At 38.4% G+C, this 15,778-nt stretch overlaps 3 protein-coding genes and 1 long non-coding RNA gene across 6 annotated transcripts; 1 reads left to right on the top strand and 3 right to left on the bottom strand.

Annotated features, from left to right (window-relative positions):
* Positions 1-444: 444 nt before the first annotated feature.
* Positions 445-2,045, bottom strand: mrps26 (mitochondrial ribosomal protein S26). Its single transcript, XM_043255724.1, has 4 exons — positions 1,673-2,045; positions 1,396-1,542; positions 930-1,053; positions 445-733 (listed from the first exon to the last, which is right to left on the bottom strand). Exons 1-4 carry the CDS (start codon positions 1,891-1,893, stop codon positions 599-601), a joined length of 627 nt encoding a protein of 208 aa, XP_043111659.1. The 5' UTR covers positions 1,894-2,045; the 3' UTR covers positions 445-598.
* A 139-nt stretch (positions 2,046-2,184) lies between these two features.
* Positions 2,185-3,380, top strand: LOC122356716. The gene is made up of 2 exons (XR_006252371.1): positions 2,185-2,321; positions 3,008-3,380. It is a non-coding gene; the product is annotated as an uncharacterized LOC122356716 (long non-coding RNA).
* Positions 3,035-6,345, bottom strand: si:dkey-33c12.3 (uncharacterized protein LOC335380 homolog). Its single transcript, XM_043255723.1, has 3 exons — positions 5,229-6,345; positions 4,350-4,474; positions 3,035-4,229 (listed from the first exon to the last, which is right to left on the bottom strand). Exons 1-3 carry the CDS (start codon positions 6,195-6,197, stop codon positions 4,169-4,171), a joined length of 1,155 nt encoding a protein of 384 aa, XP_043111658.1. The 5' UTR covers positions 6,198-6,345; the 3' UTR covers positions 3,035-4,168.
* A 154-nt stretch (positions 6,346-6,499) lies between these two features.
* LOC122356713 lies at positions 6,500-13,062 on the bottom strand. Of its 3 annotated transcripts, none has more exons than XM_043255721.1 (19): positions 12,956-13,062; positions 12,224-12,353; positions 11,749-11,817; positions 11,312-11,656; positions 10,878-11,237; positions 10,096-10,197; positions 9,843-9,938; positions 9,667-9,768; positions 9,396-9,482; positions 9,041-9,202; positions 8,702-8,785; positions 8,477-8,614; positions 8,231-8,323; positions 7,835-7,918; positions 7,608-7,700; positions 7,428-7,526; positions 7,323-7,341; positions 7,120-7,174; positions 6,500-6,895 (listed from the first exon to the last, which is right to left on the bottom strand). In XM_043255721.1, the coding sequence occupies exons 2-19, from the start codon at positions 12,225-12,227 to the stop codon at positions 6,800-6,802; spliced, it is 2,088 nt and encodes a 695-aa protein (XP_043111656.1). In that variant the 5' UTR covers positions 12,228-12,353; positions 12,956-13,062; the 3' UTR covers positions 6,500-6,799. The 3 variants fall into 3 exon arrangements, with proteins under 3 accessions (XP_043111656.1, XP_043111655.1, XP_043111654.1); XM_043255720.1 differs by lacking the exon at positions 12,956-13,062 and adding an exon at positions 12,583-12,934; XM_043255719.1 differs by lacking the exon at positions 12,956-13,062 and having other exon boundaries at positions 12,224-12,934.
* Between the last annotated feature and the right edge of the window lie 2,716 nt (positions 13,063-15,778).

The raw sequence follows: 15,778 nt of genomic DNA, 5'->3' as shown, positions 1-15,778 counted from the left end.
AATGATAATAGTATCATATTTCATCGTATACGCATATATGAATTGAGCGTGTTTTGTAATTAGCGCAAGATAAGGCAAGAATGCAAGTTATAATACTATTCACAGATCTGTTATTCAATCAATGGATAAAAACGAATTATATTTACTTATAAGTGCATTATTTAATCTGAATGTAAAGTAACTGTTGCTACTGTGTCATGCCTTAAATAAAAAAAAAAAAAGAAAACCATAAAGATTGTATTTAACCTCATGAAACTAAAAACTCTTGCTGACATGTATAATGTTCAAGTGTTACAGCTATATTTTTGGCACTTCCATTGTTCTACATTTAAGGTCATTAGAATTAACTCAGCACACTTGACTTTTTTTTAAGCATTTTTAAATATGTCAAGACATTCGTTGATGTGGTTACTGTATTAAGCATTTTGACTAGAGAAGACCAACTTTAGACATCAGTATATTTGAGACATTTTGAGTATACACACACACACACACACACACAAATTTTGAAACATTTTCTGTCCAAACAGTGTTAAGCGATGGCCCTGACAGTATATATATGTTATGCACACTGTAGGTGTTTTGGTTTTTGAAATCCTTATTGCGTAAAAGCAGTCCGTTTGACAACACGTCCTTCTTTATCGATGGCAAAGTTGTAGTTTTTGGGGTTGTCTAGAGCCTCTTCAATCCGCTGATCTAGATTGTCCAGTGTGATGAAGTCCTTCGCCTCTTCCTGAAACACAGACGAATGCAGAATGAGAGAAGAGTTAAAACCCAAAGAAACCTCTCCGATCAAATATTAAAATCACACGATTAAACCGTCTTTCGTAAAGCCAGCCTTGTCGAGCTTGTAAATCAATTAAATAAAAACTCAAAACATGACACACGGTTGAAACCCGAAGGACGTTTCCGTAAAAAAAAGCACTCACTTGCAGCAGAAGAATCTGTCTTTCTTTCTCTTTAATGTAGTTCTCCAGCTCTTGCTGCCGTGAGATGGCTGCCTCTCTCTTCTTCAGCTCAGCGGCCTCAGCCTCCTCCTGAACGCGCTGCTCTCTTGAAGACCAGACGACACACATTCAACTCAAACAGCAACAAAACGCTAGTATATCTGACTGCATCCCTCACCAGCAGAAATCACCTCATTACAAGTTACACCTCCTAAAACAAAGTCACCGGAGCAAATGAACTACAAATGTTCACGTGTGGATGAAGTCTCTCTTTAACAGGCATGCTCATATCTTCTGAAGATAGTCGCGTGCCCGTCCTCACCAGATGTAGCAGGTCGTCCAAGGACTTTTATGGACACTGTGAATCCACTGCTCCGTTCACAACTCACAACTTTGCATGCAACCTTCTCACAAAACGCCCCTCGTGCATTTCACCTAACCGATTTACCTTATTTTACGTAACCTGAGGTTCTCAGCATTGTTCATCACCATCAGTGACCGATGCTCTTCTGCCTCAATTTCAGCTTTTTTCTCCGCCACGGAACCGACCTTCTCTTCATGTTTCTTCCTCAGCATCTGCTCCTTGAACTCAAATCTAACGAGACACGCATAAAAGGTTCAGACGCGCCATCATGTCAGTGGCTGAAATTTTGCAAAAAAAGTAATTGTCTCTGCTGACTGCATCATAACCAGGCAGGAAGCGGTTTAATGTCATGCAGTCTTACCTCAGGGCTCTCAAGATCAGCTTGTATTCAGTGTAACGCTCATTCAGCACAACCATTTCTACCGGATCTACCGGAGGGGGGGTCTTGATCCGTCCCATTTTTGACTTCGCCTTGGGGTCTGTTCGAGATTTTCTTTCCCTGACAGTTTTGACCATGACAGCGGCGCGAGGAGCGAGAAGACGGACTGCAGGAGCGTGGCACCTCGATAAAGCCCGCAGCATGTTGAACAATGAACCTAATAATGCTTCGCGCTTAACGTCCTTGCGGAACACACAGCTTCCAAAGGAAAGGATGAACGCAGCACGGTGTTATAGGGTTACAGCTTCCAGCATGCCTACATAACATTGAGCATCTTCCGGCAGGCCATGTTCTTGAACTTTAGCCACGGAAGATGTTCGTTTCCCTCGACGCACGATCAAGACTGAGCTGGACGCAAAGCGCACTCTGCTGCCGCGCGCTGGACGGAAGCAGAACTGCGAGCAACGGATGATGACGATGATTAGGATTTATTTGAACGATTTCGGCGCCTTAACGTTCCATTAACCGTTCTAGGAAAAATTCTAAAAAGCGTGTTAGAGGCGGCATAACCGAGGAAGTGAAGCAAGCAGCCGTAGCTGTTGGCTGGAGATAATAAACAAGCAACAATATGGTAATATATTCCTTTTTGATTAAAGACCGCTGACGAAACTGCTTAATAAGGTTCAAATAAAAAATCCACTAGATTATACATGATAGCTGTTTCTATGAAAGTCCAACTGATGCTTTAGTGAACTATAATTATGCCATAAAAGTTATATTTATGGTATAAAAAGTCTAAGCGGTGATCATTGTTATGACATAAAAAAGCAAAAACTGTGAAATTAAAAGTCAACCGCTTTGGTTACATCGTATTAAAACACATAGTCTAGTTAATTATAATAAAGTGTTAAAATTACAACAAACTGACAAGACATGACAATATACAAATAATTATGACTTGGCATTTTTTAAAAATATGTGGCTGAAATGGGCTTCACACTGCACAACAATTTATAGTTATATAATTAAAATATACTTTTAAATTAATTCGTTTATTTTTCCAAATTGGACGACAAAACTTAAGTTCAGTAAGTAATTAAATGATTAACGTGTCTGATTGATTCATGAGGGTTTTGTTTGTTCACTAAAAAGAACCAACTCACAGCTCCGTCAGTCACTGATCACAACGTTCTTGATCATTAAATGAATCAGGATTTAATCATTCACCATAACCCTAGCTTATCCATTTATTTAAACCTTAATGTCAAAATGTTCCAAAGAGGTTTTAATGTTTTTTTTTTTCATATCTGGACCCAGGCACACAAACACAGACCCGAGACATCCTCCAGAAGAGGTACTGTTGCTTTATTCATCATGTATTTTAGGTGCAAACATACAGCACCATTCAGTTCAGAGACTGCCATGATAAACAGACTCGGTTTCTTGTTAATTTCCAAATTACTGATAATTGACATACAATGTAACTTAGATGACACGACGAAAGCTGATGAAAGCATGATAGTTGTATTTAACCACAAGTCTAAAAACTCCAGTGCTAGAGCTTTTATTTCTACTCTTGATTTTCAGTCATGCTTTTATCGAGTCAAACGCTGTTAACGCTCAAGCAAAAGAATCAAATATTCTCAACCGAGCAAACACATGAGAAGCGGAGAACACAGACAAACAGCAAATTAAATATTACTACGACGTTTACTAAAATGAACACATTCTAACTTAAGATAAAAACCTGACTGTCGCGCTAACTACATGTAATCTAAAGACTCAGGGATGGTGGACAGTGTCTTGTTGACTGATTCTTGGTCTAATGGTGAATTAACAAATTGGCTTTAGTCCATTTCTAGCACCCAAAGTGAGCTTAGACCGAGCAACGATTCACCTCAACAAACGATTGGTTAAAAGTCTGCATATAGGGGATCATTGGCTAATCTGATTTTTAACGGGTACTGGAAATGAAACATACAAGTTTAGTAGAAACTATAATTTAGGGAACAATATAATATTCTTTAAGTTGAACCATCTAAGGTCCTCTATTAGAATCTGCCAACATGACACTGAGCTCTGGCTGAGTGAGTGCTACCCTTAGCGATGTCTCCAAGGTGGTCATTTGTCCATTTTCAAGTGTAAAGAAGAAGGGGGACCTCATTATGTGTACCTCTTGTGTGACACAAGGGCTCGTCTGACTTTAAAGCGATGATATGCTGCGGTTTTAGTTTCATGGTTGGGTGGTGAAATTGGGGTGTGATTAACCAAAGAACTAGGATGGGAAGGAAATGTAAAGGTTATGGATTTGGCAACAAGGGACTTAAATGGTGGGTCCGGGTTAGTAGGGTTTTTTTGGGGGGGATGGGATAGATGTGTTCAGGAAGGTGATGTCTGTGTTAGTATTTTAGGTCTGACACAACAGTATTCAAAACATGAATGTGATGAATGTGAGTTAGGGTTTCTTGTTTTAGGGGTTTAGGCTAGGGCTGGTAGGGTGGAATACGTAAATCGAATTTCTTCTCCCTCCAGGAGCTTCCTATAAAGACAAAAATGAAATGATCAATACTCATTTGTGGTATACATTAAAGTTACTCTCGATTGAATTAAGTTAGATTGATTAAAGAAACGGCAAGCGTCACGTTATCAGATAAATTACCTGTAAGCTGCAATCTCAACATCCAAAGCCATCTTCACGTTAAGCAGATCTTGGTACTCCCGCAAATAGCGTGACATTTCCTCTTTCGCATCCGCAATGTCCCTCTCTAGGTCACTTACCCTCTCCTAGAAAATTCAAAAGCAAAAATTTAATTTCAAAGCATAAATTAATGCTGATGCATGCTTCAGTGTTCGTAGATGCTGTTTTTGTTCCAGAGATACAGAGTAATAGAGCAGAACTTCTTAGATCTTAAAGATTTTAGCCAGCACTTCCTTTCCCTCTAGAGTCAGTCTCATCTGTCCTACTGAGTTTGTCAGTCATGACTCAGCACTGATGGAGTGAGTCAGCATCAGTAACATTTCTGCAACTTTGGTTTCACTTGGACCAAAAGAGCAGCAGAAATAGTTTTCCATCAATGCTAAGACTCTAGAAAAGTAAAGGTCATCAAACGGACTCGTAATGGTAAAAGCAAATCAGTACAGTCTCCGTGTCAAGGCTTTTCCTCAACAAAGGAAGCACAGAGACTTGAAGCAGAAGTCCAAGAATAGTAACACCAGCTTGTCACTGTGGCAGTTCCCATTTTTGTGCCTCATCTACCCCTAAAAGTTATATACTAGTACTAGGTACAATTATGGACAATTTAGTGGTAGATTAGATACGGAGTTGTTTAAAAGTCAGCCTCCGGTGACAAGCTGAGTGTATTATGCCCATCGACACCAATAAAGAAATGGATACTTTTCATTTCATTGATTTTCTGTCACACAGAATGTTTCTGCGGTCAATAGCATAATGGCCTCGCTTCTAAGAGTGTGCCCACTGAGACATTTTATTGGTCGTATTGCATCTACACTTGGATTGATTGCTGCTGGTGATCTATACCTGGTACTTGGTGACCTCGGTGTTCTGCGTCTCCTCTAGCTCTCCTAGTTGAGCGTTCAGAGAATCGATGACATTCCTCAGTGCCTCGACCTCAGCCGAACGGGACTGCAGGAGCCGTCGATACTCAGCGGTCTCCTCACGTACCAAGCGCACAGCCTCCTCCTGCTTATCCGTCAGCTCCACTACGCTCGCCACTTTCCCCCGGAACCAGGCTTCGGCGGTCTGCATGTTGCGTCCAGCCAGGCTCTCATACTGCGCTCGGATCTCTCTCAGAGCGGCCGACAGGTCCGGTCTACTTGTGTCCAGCTCCACGCTGAGGCTAGCGACCTGTAGCTGGACCCTCAGCCCCTCCTGCTCCTCCGCAAACACTTGCTTCAGGAAGGCCAGCTCCTGCGCCAGGGAGACCACGCTGGCCTCGGCGTCACAGCTGCACAGAGCGACCTGACCCGCCTCCTCTCGCAACCTCTGCACCTCTGCCTCTGCCCGGCCACGCCGCCGCGCTTCTTCCTCCCAGCGCTCGTGCAGCTGTGCGTGCGCCTCCCGCAATTTCTCCCTCTGCGCCTCCATGCGCACTTTGTTCTGGGCCTCTTGGTGCAGCTGCTCCCTGAGGCCCCGTACCTCCTGGAGGTAGAGCTGCTGCACACGGGACGGCTGACTCTGCTTGCGCCTCAGGCCCTCCAGCTGTAGGAGCAGCACCCGGTTTTGTTGCTCGAGGTGTCGCACCTTCTCGATGTAGGATGCGAAGCGGTTGTTCAGACCCACCAGCTGCTCTCGCTCTTGAGCCCGCAGATCCAGCAGCTCTGCGTTCACTACGCTCGCCTGACTCAGGTCGCTCTGCAGCGGCTCCAAACGCATCGGCCACCGGGAGGACGACAGGGGCCCCCGGGAGAGCCGGTAGGTGGTTCTGCTGAAGGGGGAATCTTCCCATCGCCGGGAGAGGGAGGAGGAGATGAAAGGGTCAAAGCTCATGATGCAGGATTTTTTTTTTGTTGCTTTTTGTTGGTTTTAAAATGATGTTAATGTTTTGTTGGTTGGAGAAGTTTCTCTGTTTAAGTCCCCCTTGTTCTGCACACCATTAGTGGTGATGAACCGGCACTGCACCAGTTCAGAAATGCTGCAGAGCGCTGTGCTTTATACGGGACACACATACACACTCTCTCTCTCCACACACACACACATACACTCAGCCAATCAACAGCTCAGCAGTGTCATGATGCTGCCGATTGGTTTTGCGTTTCTTTTTTAGCTGGAGTGGCATATCAGGAGGTAGGGCGGATTGATACATCTTTATTACAAATATATTTTGCATGTTACCAGACCAATTTTTTTGAGATGCCAATGAAATGTGAATCTGTTTGTCAAACATATTTTAAATACATTTATGCAGTCAGTTTATTACTGCGAGAATAAACATTAACAATGCAAAGGTTAACAATTTGAAGGTGGAAACAAGAGTAAGCAGTGTTCACTGTACACAGTATAGAGCATGGAAATTTTGTCAGTTTAAATCAATTGAATTAAACATAACATAGGTAGCTATCGCATTTAGTTATTCTTTATAAGATAAAGATTTAAGCCTCTAGATCTTGCGGTGCTGCCTCTGGCTGAAGTCCTTGGATCTCAGAGAGTTGATTCTCCGAAAAATCTGATTCATCAATGTCTCCTTGCTGTAATGTTAAACACACCTTGTTATTTCAGGATGTACAGAATAACTGTTGAGAGGAGTATATGATTAGTTACCCAGTGAGTTTTTAGCTAAATTCTTAGACCCACAATTTATGAGGGGAACCCATATCACAACAGTGCAATAAAATGTGTTTAGCAAATTTATTAAAAATTTTAATTTAGTTAAATATTAACAGTTGTAATCAAACGGCTCTAAAACAGTTACCTGTGGTGTGCACTGTGCTGCAAGGTCTCTCAATGCATAAAGCTCCCTCTGTACACTGAAAGATAATCAGTTGACACTTATTAAAGCCATTAAGCAAGTAAGTAAACTTCAACTGGAAATATAAAGTTACAATAATGCTGACTTCCTGTGTCCTGCGTATGATATGTATATATATATATACACACAGAAAATGATTAACTTACTCTCTACCGCCAACCGCCCCTGTAATTCAAGAATAAAGAAAACAACAGTGAGCTAGACGAATGAGCTCTTTTATATGAGTGTTAAAAAGTACTAATGAAACTCACAGTATGCATGGATCTGTAAAACCAGCCATACACCGGACATAATGCTTTCAAACGCAAACACTATTACACGCAGATCATCCACCGTTCTCTCCCCCTTGTCTTGCAAACAGACAATTAAAGACAAGAATTTAGTGACCTCTCCAAAAGAATCTTAAGGAAATATTAATCATTAACACTTACAGACTTGAAGTATTAGTTCTGTGGCAAGAGAAATAGAGTTGATCACTGGTAGACATGCCACACCATACATGTACAAAGTAGTGTAAATTGCGTCTGCAAAATGTAAGGTACGATTATGAAATTACCAAATGAACAGCAGCATAAGAATGCAGATTTAAGCTCTGCTGACTAAAATTGATATGATTGTAAATGCAAAGTAACCAAAACGTTGCAGTGTCTTTTGTTACCAGGAACTGCTCTGGGGAATCGTGTGGGTGCAATTGCAGTCAGGACATGAAGCAGAACTGTGACAAAGATCCATCCAAAACGCTCTGTAATCAATCACATTACTATAGTCAGGTTATAATGGCAGGAAATCCATGCTATACTAATAACAAAAATAGCATACAAATCACAAAAAACAATGCAAGCCTTTTTGTGTTTGAAGTATAAATAGGGCAGCCGAATTTGTATTTATTTATTTTTTATCATGTCTGTATATTTTGGGAAATGTTTTAAATTATTTTTGTATATTCTGGTTTATTTTTACATTTATTTATTTTGTGAAACATTGTTTTTTTGAGGGCCGAAATAAAAATAATGAAATAAAATATTACATTGTATTATATTTGATACCGGCTTACCCTTATTGTACTCCAGAATTTTATTGAGATAATATAAAATAAATGCAGTATGCCCAATGAGCGTAACAACCATGACGTTTACCCAAACTAAATCTGGGACAAAGACAGATGACAAAAAAAGAGAGAGAAAGACGGATCATCATTTACGCATACAGAAAAAAATAAACATTGCAAAATTGAGTATTTATAAATGCGATGATTTGCGATGTACAATGAAACAATAATTACATTTGTTAGTGTACTTACAACATCTCCATATAAGTGCATTAAGTCGATTTTTGACAACGTTTAAACAAATGTACTGTCGAATTGCTGGAATTGGAAGAACTATTAATGATATGGCAAGAGAAATTCCCCCAAAGGCATATGTCATTGTGATCATGGCTGAAAATGTAAACAGACACACATTTTTATCAGTGAGCAAATATCTAAAACAACTGACAATTCCTCCTATACACAATTCCCACTTACATTCATCAACGTTTGTTGATCTAAAGAAGAAAAGACGCATTTGAAGAAAGTTGCTTAACTGCATGAGAACATGTCCAAGTGACCCTGCAGGACAATAATCACAGAGCAATGCTGACGTAAACATACAGAGTATGACCGTTACACATCAGAACATGCAGCCTAGGGGTTAAAGATCTGGGCATGAGAGAACCTCAACTATATATATATATATATATATATATATATATATATATATATATATATATATATATATATATATATATATATATATATATAGTCAGGCTACCATAGCCTGGATTTTCTAAAGCATACAATTGCTACATGGACTATATGATATACCTATAATAAATCGTATTGACGAATGTGTATCAAAAAATCGTGTGAAGCAAACATTGTTTAAGGCATGAAAAAGTGCAGGCATGGATGACAGCAGAATAATCCCAACACTGAAATGAACAACTTCGGTCCACTGAGATGTATTCCAGAGATCATGAAGAACAGCTACAAAACACAACAGATTATACAGTTATTCATTGCATATTGCATCTATGCGTAGGTCAGGACCAGACGGATATGATTTAAGAAGGCTATCAACAAAAGCATATATATGCGAATATATATCAAATATATTAAATAAACAAACTCTCCTGCACCAGTATTATACTGCTGAGATACTAATGCCAAGTTTCCTTACCTGAGCAAAATGCTGTGGAAATCAGAAGATACGCGATGGGGATGGCTACAAATTCGATCGTTTTGTGGATGAAACCTGGAAAATTAACTGAGAGAAAATAGAGGAACAAGAGAATGATTCGAAAATCCATCATAATCAATTATGATAAAAAAAGCTAATTTTTATGGGCTTATCACAATGCCCTAAAGAACTTGATAAAATGAAGTATGAAACCTATGAAAAAATTTTAATAATATTCAGTCAAACTAATGCATGTCATTGACATACGTACCAGAAACAGTAGTATCCCAATTAAAATATGGGGCCATAAGAAATAATAAAATGATCCTCGTCAGATTAATTGTCGCACACATTGTTGACTCGACAACAGACCCTGAAAAAAGCAGGAAAAAAACATATAAATAACAACATCAGCGGTGAGAGAAACGTGTGATAAATAAACCCTACCTTCAGAAACCCCCCACAGAACAAATGCAGCACACAAGCAGATGTTAGGACCGACTGCTTGCAGGTAGTTCACGTACATTGGTTTTGTGTCCGTATCTGCAGAGGAACATAAACACCAAGTTATAGAAAACTACCAATCATTCCTAATTCAACGAAAGAACAATAAAACAACAATTTACCATCTTATTAATTAGCTTTTGTTACATAATAAGAAAAATATGACTATTAAAAACCAGCTTCATACTTGCCCTACCTTTTTTGCTGATAAAGATTAGGACTGGAATACTTAACGCACAAGTCAACAAGAGAGAAACAAAGCAAAGCATCAGAGTAGTGATGTGCAGAGCAGACATCCCTGTATGAAAGACACAGAGTGGTTTTACTGACATTAGAATCAGTTAATAATCCACATTTTTACTCAAATGCATGAACATTAATACATAAATACACAAAGTGGCATTCAATCGTTTGAGGTCAATATTTTAATGTTTTTAAAGAAGTCTCACCAAGGCTGCATTCATTTGATCCAAACTGTTTTCAATATGAATATATTTCAAAATGTACTTGTGATCGAAGCATCTTTACTCTAGTCTTCAGTGTTACGTGACCCTTCAGAAATCACTCAAGAAATATCAAGAGGCTCAAGAAATATCGATATTGACAACAGCTTTGCTGCAGTGTTCTTTTAATTTGATTTATATATTTCCTTATATGTGTCCCTTTTTATATTTTCAGTTTAGTTTAGTTTTAACAATGTTGTTACGTGACTTTCTCCTTTCTATTCGCTTTTGGCTTCTATGAAGCTTTATTTTCCTTTGTTTTATTTATTTATTTTTTTACTTATTTCAGTCCACGGCTAAGGCGACATTTCCGGTTTTCACTTGTGTTTTTCATCTAATATCTAACGTAAAATCATATTAACGTCTTTACTGTCACTTTTGAACATCTTAGTGCACCACGCTGTACAAAAGTTGCTGATTTCTTTAAAAACAGCGTCTTACTGAGCCCAAGTGGCGTCTGTCTCAGATGACTTACCCAACCTCCCAATTTCCACAGTTGCAGAGCTGACTGATTTCTCTGTGTGGACTTCACACATGTACTCTCCCTTATCAGCAGTCTGGACATTTTTTAGCCTCATTGAGAAGTTGCCTTTGGGAATTTCCTCTCTGAAGAACTCCGCTCTGTCTCTGTAACGCTTGTGAGACGATCCTGGAAATATCGTCCCGTTTTGGAAAAGCAGCACGTGGACGATGTCCGGACGCTTGTCCACCTTCTTCCACGAGACCTCTTCAAAGCGTCGAGGAGGGATGTGTGAGTCCACCGTGCAGTTAAGAACAACATCCTCACCAACACGAGCAAATACAGTCTGATCTTCTACTGTCACAACCACACGCTCTGTAAGAGAAATAATCAAGTGGCAAAACAAAGTCAAGCATTTAAAGACGATTTGTAATGAGAGCAACGCTTACCCACATGTTGAATTGTAACAAAGATCTCTCCAACATCCTGATAAGAGCAAACTACACATCTGTAGATACCGGTGTCTGCAACTGTTATATTTTCCAAAAGGACTGAGAAGTTTCCTTTAAAGATCTGCTCGGGAAAGAAATGTGCTCTACGCCTGTAAGACTGATACTGAGCCTCGGGTCTGTCCTGGCCATCCTGAAACAAGTGCACTAGCGTCTCAGCATCCGTCCTCTTCCACTGGACCTCCAGCTCGTCCACAGGTAATGGGGTTTCCACAGAGCAGGGCAGCACGATGGACGCCCCCAGATGTGCCACCAGAGGCTGAGCGGGTCCTTGAACCAAGAGCCCTTCACAAACAAAAGAAACACTAGCCGTACAGATGGGACTGTTAACCCATAATGTCGAAAAACAAGTGCGAAACAAAGCTTGCGATCCTCACCTTCAGATGTAAGAAGAGCCGCTGCGGATGTCAAGACAATAAACAGGCTCGTGTTCCAGGTGCACATATCTACTGAGTTATGAACATTTATGAACTCAACAGCTCTAGTAAAAACAGACTACATTATACAATTACAAAGAACAGTTGGGTGTGAACGTAAGTTAATCACTTTCATTTTATTAGAGTGTAGTTGTGCAACATGGCCTTTGACCAAGGATGCATATATGACTGATGTTTCACAGTTTCCCTGTCAGCCCTCAATAGTAGTACTATTTTTTTCTAATAACTTCACTTACTACTCTTCATTTACATCTAGCATTAACTCATGAAGCCATGTTTGACAGCTGGCCAAAGGTTAATGGTTTGTAATGCAAATTTTAGTATTTCTCTCTCTCTCTCTCTCACAGACACACACACACACACACAGTTTCACTTCAGCACTTGAAAATAAATCTTGACTGAAATTCGAACAGACCCATCCTCTGGGGTTGTATGGATTACAGTTGTGATTGTTTTGTGTTTTTTTGAAGGCCGTTGGATGACTGTCCACCTGCATTATATGGACTCAGAGATGGAATCTTTTTCACGTAATCTCTGGGGTTTATCTGAAAAAAAGAAAGTCATATACATCTGGGATGGCATGAGTGATCAAGCGTCAAGAGAAATGTTTTGTGGTAGTGTCTCTTTAAGCAGGTCCTCCTCTGTAAGAGAGATTCCCAAAGCTCACACCACTACCACATTATTATTATTATTATTATTATTATTATTATTATTATTTCCTTACTAAACATTACATAAGACTTAAAAGTGAGTGGTGCGTTAAGATTTACTTACTCTTTTCAGTATGATGCAAAAAAAAAAAAAAACCAATAAATTGTATTAGATATTAATATATTGTATTTACATTTAATTTCCTAAGACGTATTTAATATTTTTAATTTAAATTCATTTAAATTCAATGAAATAAGATTGCATGTTTGTTTCTTATGTACTTCAGATGACTTCGACTACTAATATTGAGCCCAATGTATTCATTTTTAAATGAAAGTACTGAACGTTCGCTGGATTAAAGAACGAAAAGGAATGTTTTGAAGTCCGTTATTCAGCTTTCGGGGGCGTCTGAAGCGTGAAACCGCGACTATTCAGAAAGGCACGGAAAATAAATAACGACTGCCTGTCACGTGACAGCACATGCACTTTGACTTACCACACAAGAGACGGAGCGGACAGCGAGCGATCTGATTGGCTCCCGTCCATTCTCAAGCGCGACGCGGTTGGCCGTTCGTCCATTCTCAAAATGGAAAGCGAGCTCGGCGATTGGACCGCGAAACACAGACGATCCTGCTCCAAGCCTCGCTCGGCTTGGCGCAGGATCGTCTGTGTTTCGCGGTCGAACATTCCGTTTCGTTCCATTGTTGGGGAGCCAATCAGATCGCTCGCTGTCCATTGTTGGGAGCCAATCGCTCTGTGTTGCGAGAATGGACGTGAGCCAATCGCGTTGCCGAACCAAGTGAGAATAAAAACTGCTTAGTTTTAGCTGACTTTACGCAGTCCTGAGGAAAATTGACAGATTTCAATTCGACAGAAGAAAATTGCATAATTCGACAAAGTAAGTATTAAATGTTTTTTTGCTATGTTTTTGCACTGATAATTCATTACGTTTTCGTCCGTCGTTCATGTTTTGCGTTTAAAAACTATGACTTCGTAACGACTTTTGAACATCTTCTCTATAATTACAATTTGCCTTTAATCTTATTTATTACATTCCATTTAGTCGTTTTATATCTCGGGAAAAAGCGTTACAACTGTCATTAAATTCCCCGGGGAAATTCAAAATGATTTGACTTGAGTGACGTGTGGTGTTGTAACCATGACGTGTTTTGTCGTCGCATTGTTTGCCTTTAATCTTAGTTATTACATTCCATTTAGTCAGTTTTCAACTGTATAAACAAAGTTTTGCTATACATAAAAATCTGAATGAAACAAAAACAACGTGACGCTTGTAAACATTTACCATGTGCAATATTTACTATAGTGGAAGTGTAGTAAAAGTGTTTTGTTAGCATAGTTTCATAGTGTATAATTTCACATATTAAACTCTTATTTGCCTGTAATTTTGCACGTTGAACAAGATTTTTAAAAGTTTATTTTGGGTAAAAAACAATCATTTTACATCAAAGTTTGTTGTTTTGCTATAGTGTAAATGTAGTAATCCTATTTTTTTGTTTGCAGATTGATTACTATTTGTATAAACACATATGCAAGTGCTAAACATAATCATTTTAAATGACAAAGGAAAGTAATACATCAATTAACCATAGATATAAAAAGCATTGCAGTTACAAAAAAGTGTAGTTACTATGAAGAAACATACGTTTAACCACAGTTTTGAACTGAATTAACAATGCGTTTTATTTTTTAATGTCATTATTACACACTAAATGTAGTAACTAACATAACAGTAAATTGGCATAATTGGATGTAACTATTCAAACTAAACAAAACTAATCTTACCTCTATTGTAAGCGCATTTAGTAATAATAATGTTCAAATACTGTATAATTGAAGTGTAACACTTTAAAAACAAGGTTTATTTATTATTTATTTGTAGTAAAATAATTTTCATTTGCTGTAATGAGTGCCATTATTTAGTTACCTTGAATGTGTATGTGTGTGTATATATATATATATATATATATATATATATATATATATATATATATATATATATAATTGTATCATTATAAACAGATTGAAATTGTCTGTGTAGTTGTCTAGTACTTGCAAAAATGCACATTATTTAGAGTTATTTCCAAAGTATGTTTAGATGAGTACCAAGCCAAAGACCCACAAGGCCATGGGTGATGGCGAGTGGATGACCAGGTTGAGGGCTTTTGCAAGCTCTGGTGCATGGCCTTCTGGAGGCAACAGACCAGCACCACGGCAGCGGACGTGGTATGACCTCTACCAGAAGGTAAAGTTACCAGTATCTCATTACATTGTACGGAGGTGAATCAAAACCTGTAAATGAAACAAATCTTGGATTTGTTTGATATGATTTACAAAATTGACTGGTATTCCTATCCTTGTGACGACACAATAACGTGATAAATACCAGGTGAACACAAACACACACGGACACGGACACACACACACACACACACACACACACACACACACACACACACACACAAAGTACATAATAGACTCCAATTAAACTGTATAATAAAAAAATAATGAACATAAAAGTCTTGTTACATTTGTAAATTTCAGATCACAAAGAAGCTGGCCGGCCATGGACGGGGGACAGCACTCTGGGTAACCTCCATTGGAAATGAGGTTGGCCAGATAGTGCCCAACCAATACAAGGGCATTATATACTGCCCTCTGTAGAGACACTACCAAAGGAGCAGTGGTTGGAGAATATTAAAAAACAAAATAAAAAAAGAAACTTTAAATAAGGTTTTATTTATGTGTATAGTTTTTTTTTTTTTTTTTTACAGAAGAGAAATGGAAACTTTTATTTATGATGTTTATTTATGTGTAAAGAATATAAAAAGTTTCATTAATCTGTATAGCTTTGTTTTTGTTTGTTTTTTTCCGAGAGGCATGGTAACTTTTTTTATTTTATTTTGTTTTTTTATTTATATTTAGTTTTATTTATGTTGAAAGAATGCACAAGACATTTTATTTATGTGTATAGTTTTGTTTTTTGTTCTTTTATTTGTGCCAAGAATGCACAAGTGTCATGGATATTTTTAAGGTTTGTTCATGTGTATTGTTCTGTTCTTTCTGTTGTTTTTGCAATAATTGGCTATGACTAATTGAAAAATAATAAAATGGTCCTGATTACATAACTCTCTTTTCCATGTTTTACTTTTCTACATTTTCATTCATAGGTTATCGACATTTTTAAAAAAATAAGAGAAATTTTAGGATTGTTTCAGAAATAAACGGACTATTTATACTATTTTATTTAGAAAATAGCTGCAGTAGAAGTGTAATTTAAACTAAAAGTGAAAAACTGAAC

Source organism: Puntigrus tetrazona, chromosome 13 (assembly GCF_018831695.1).
Source record: "Puntigrus tetrazona isolate hp1 chromosome 13, ASM1883169v1, whole genome shotgun sequence".
NCBI classification, from domain to species: domain Eukaryota; kingdom Metazoa; phylum Chordata; class Actinopteri; order Cypriniformes; family Cyprinidae; genus Puntigrus; species Puntigrus tetrazona.
The sequence above is the reverse complement of the archived record's forward strand: the minus strand, read 5'-3'. Positions and strand labels throughout refer to the sequence as shown.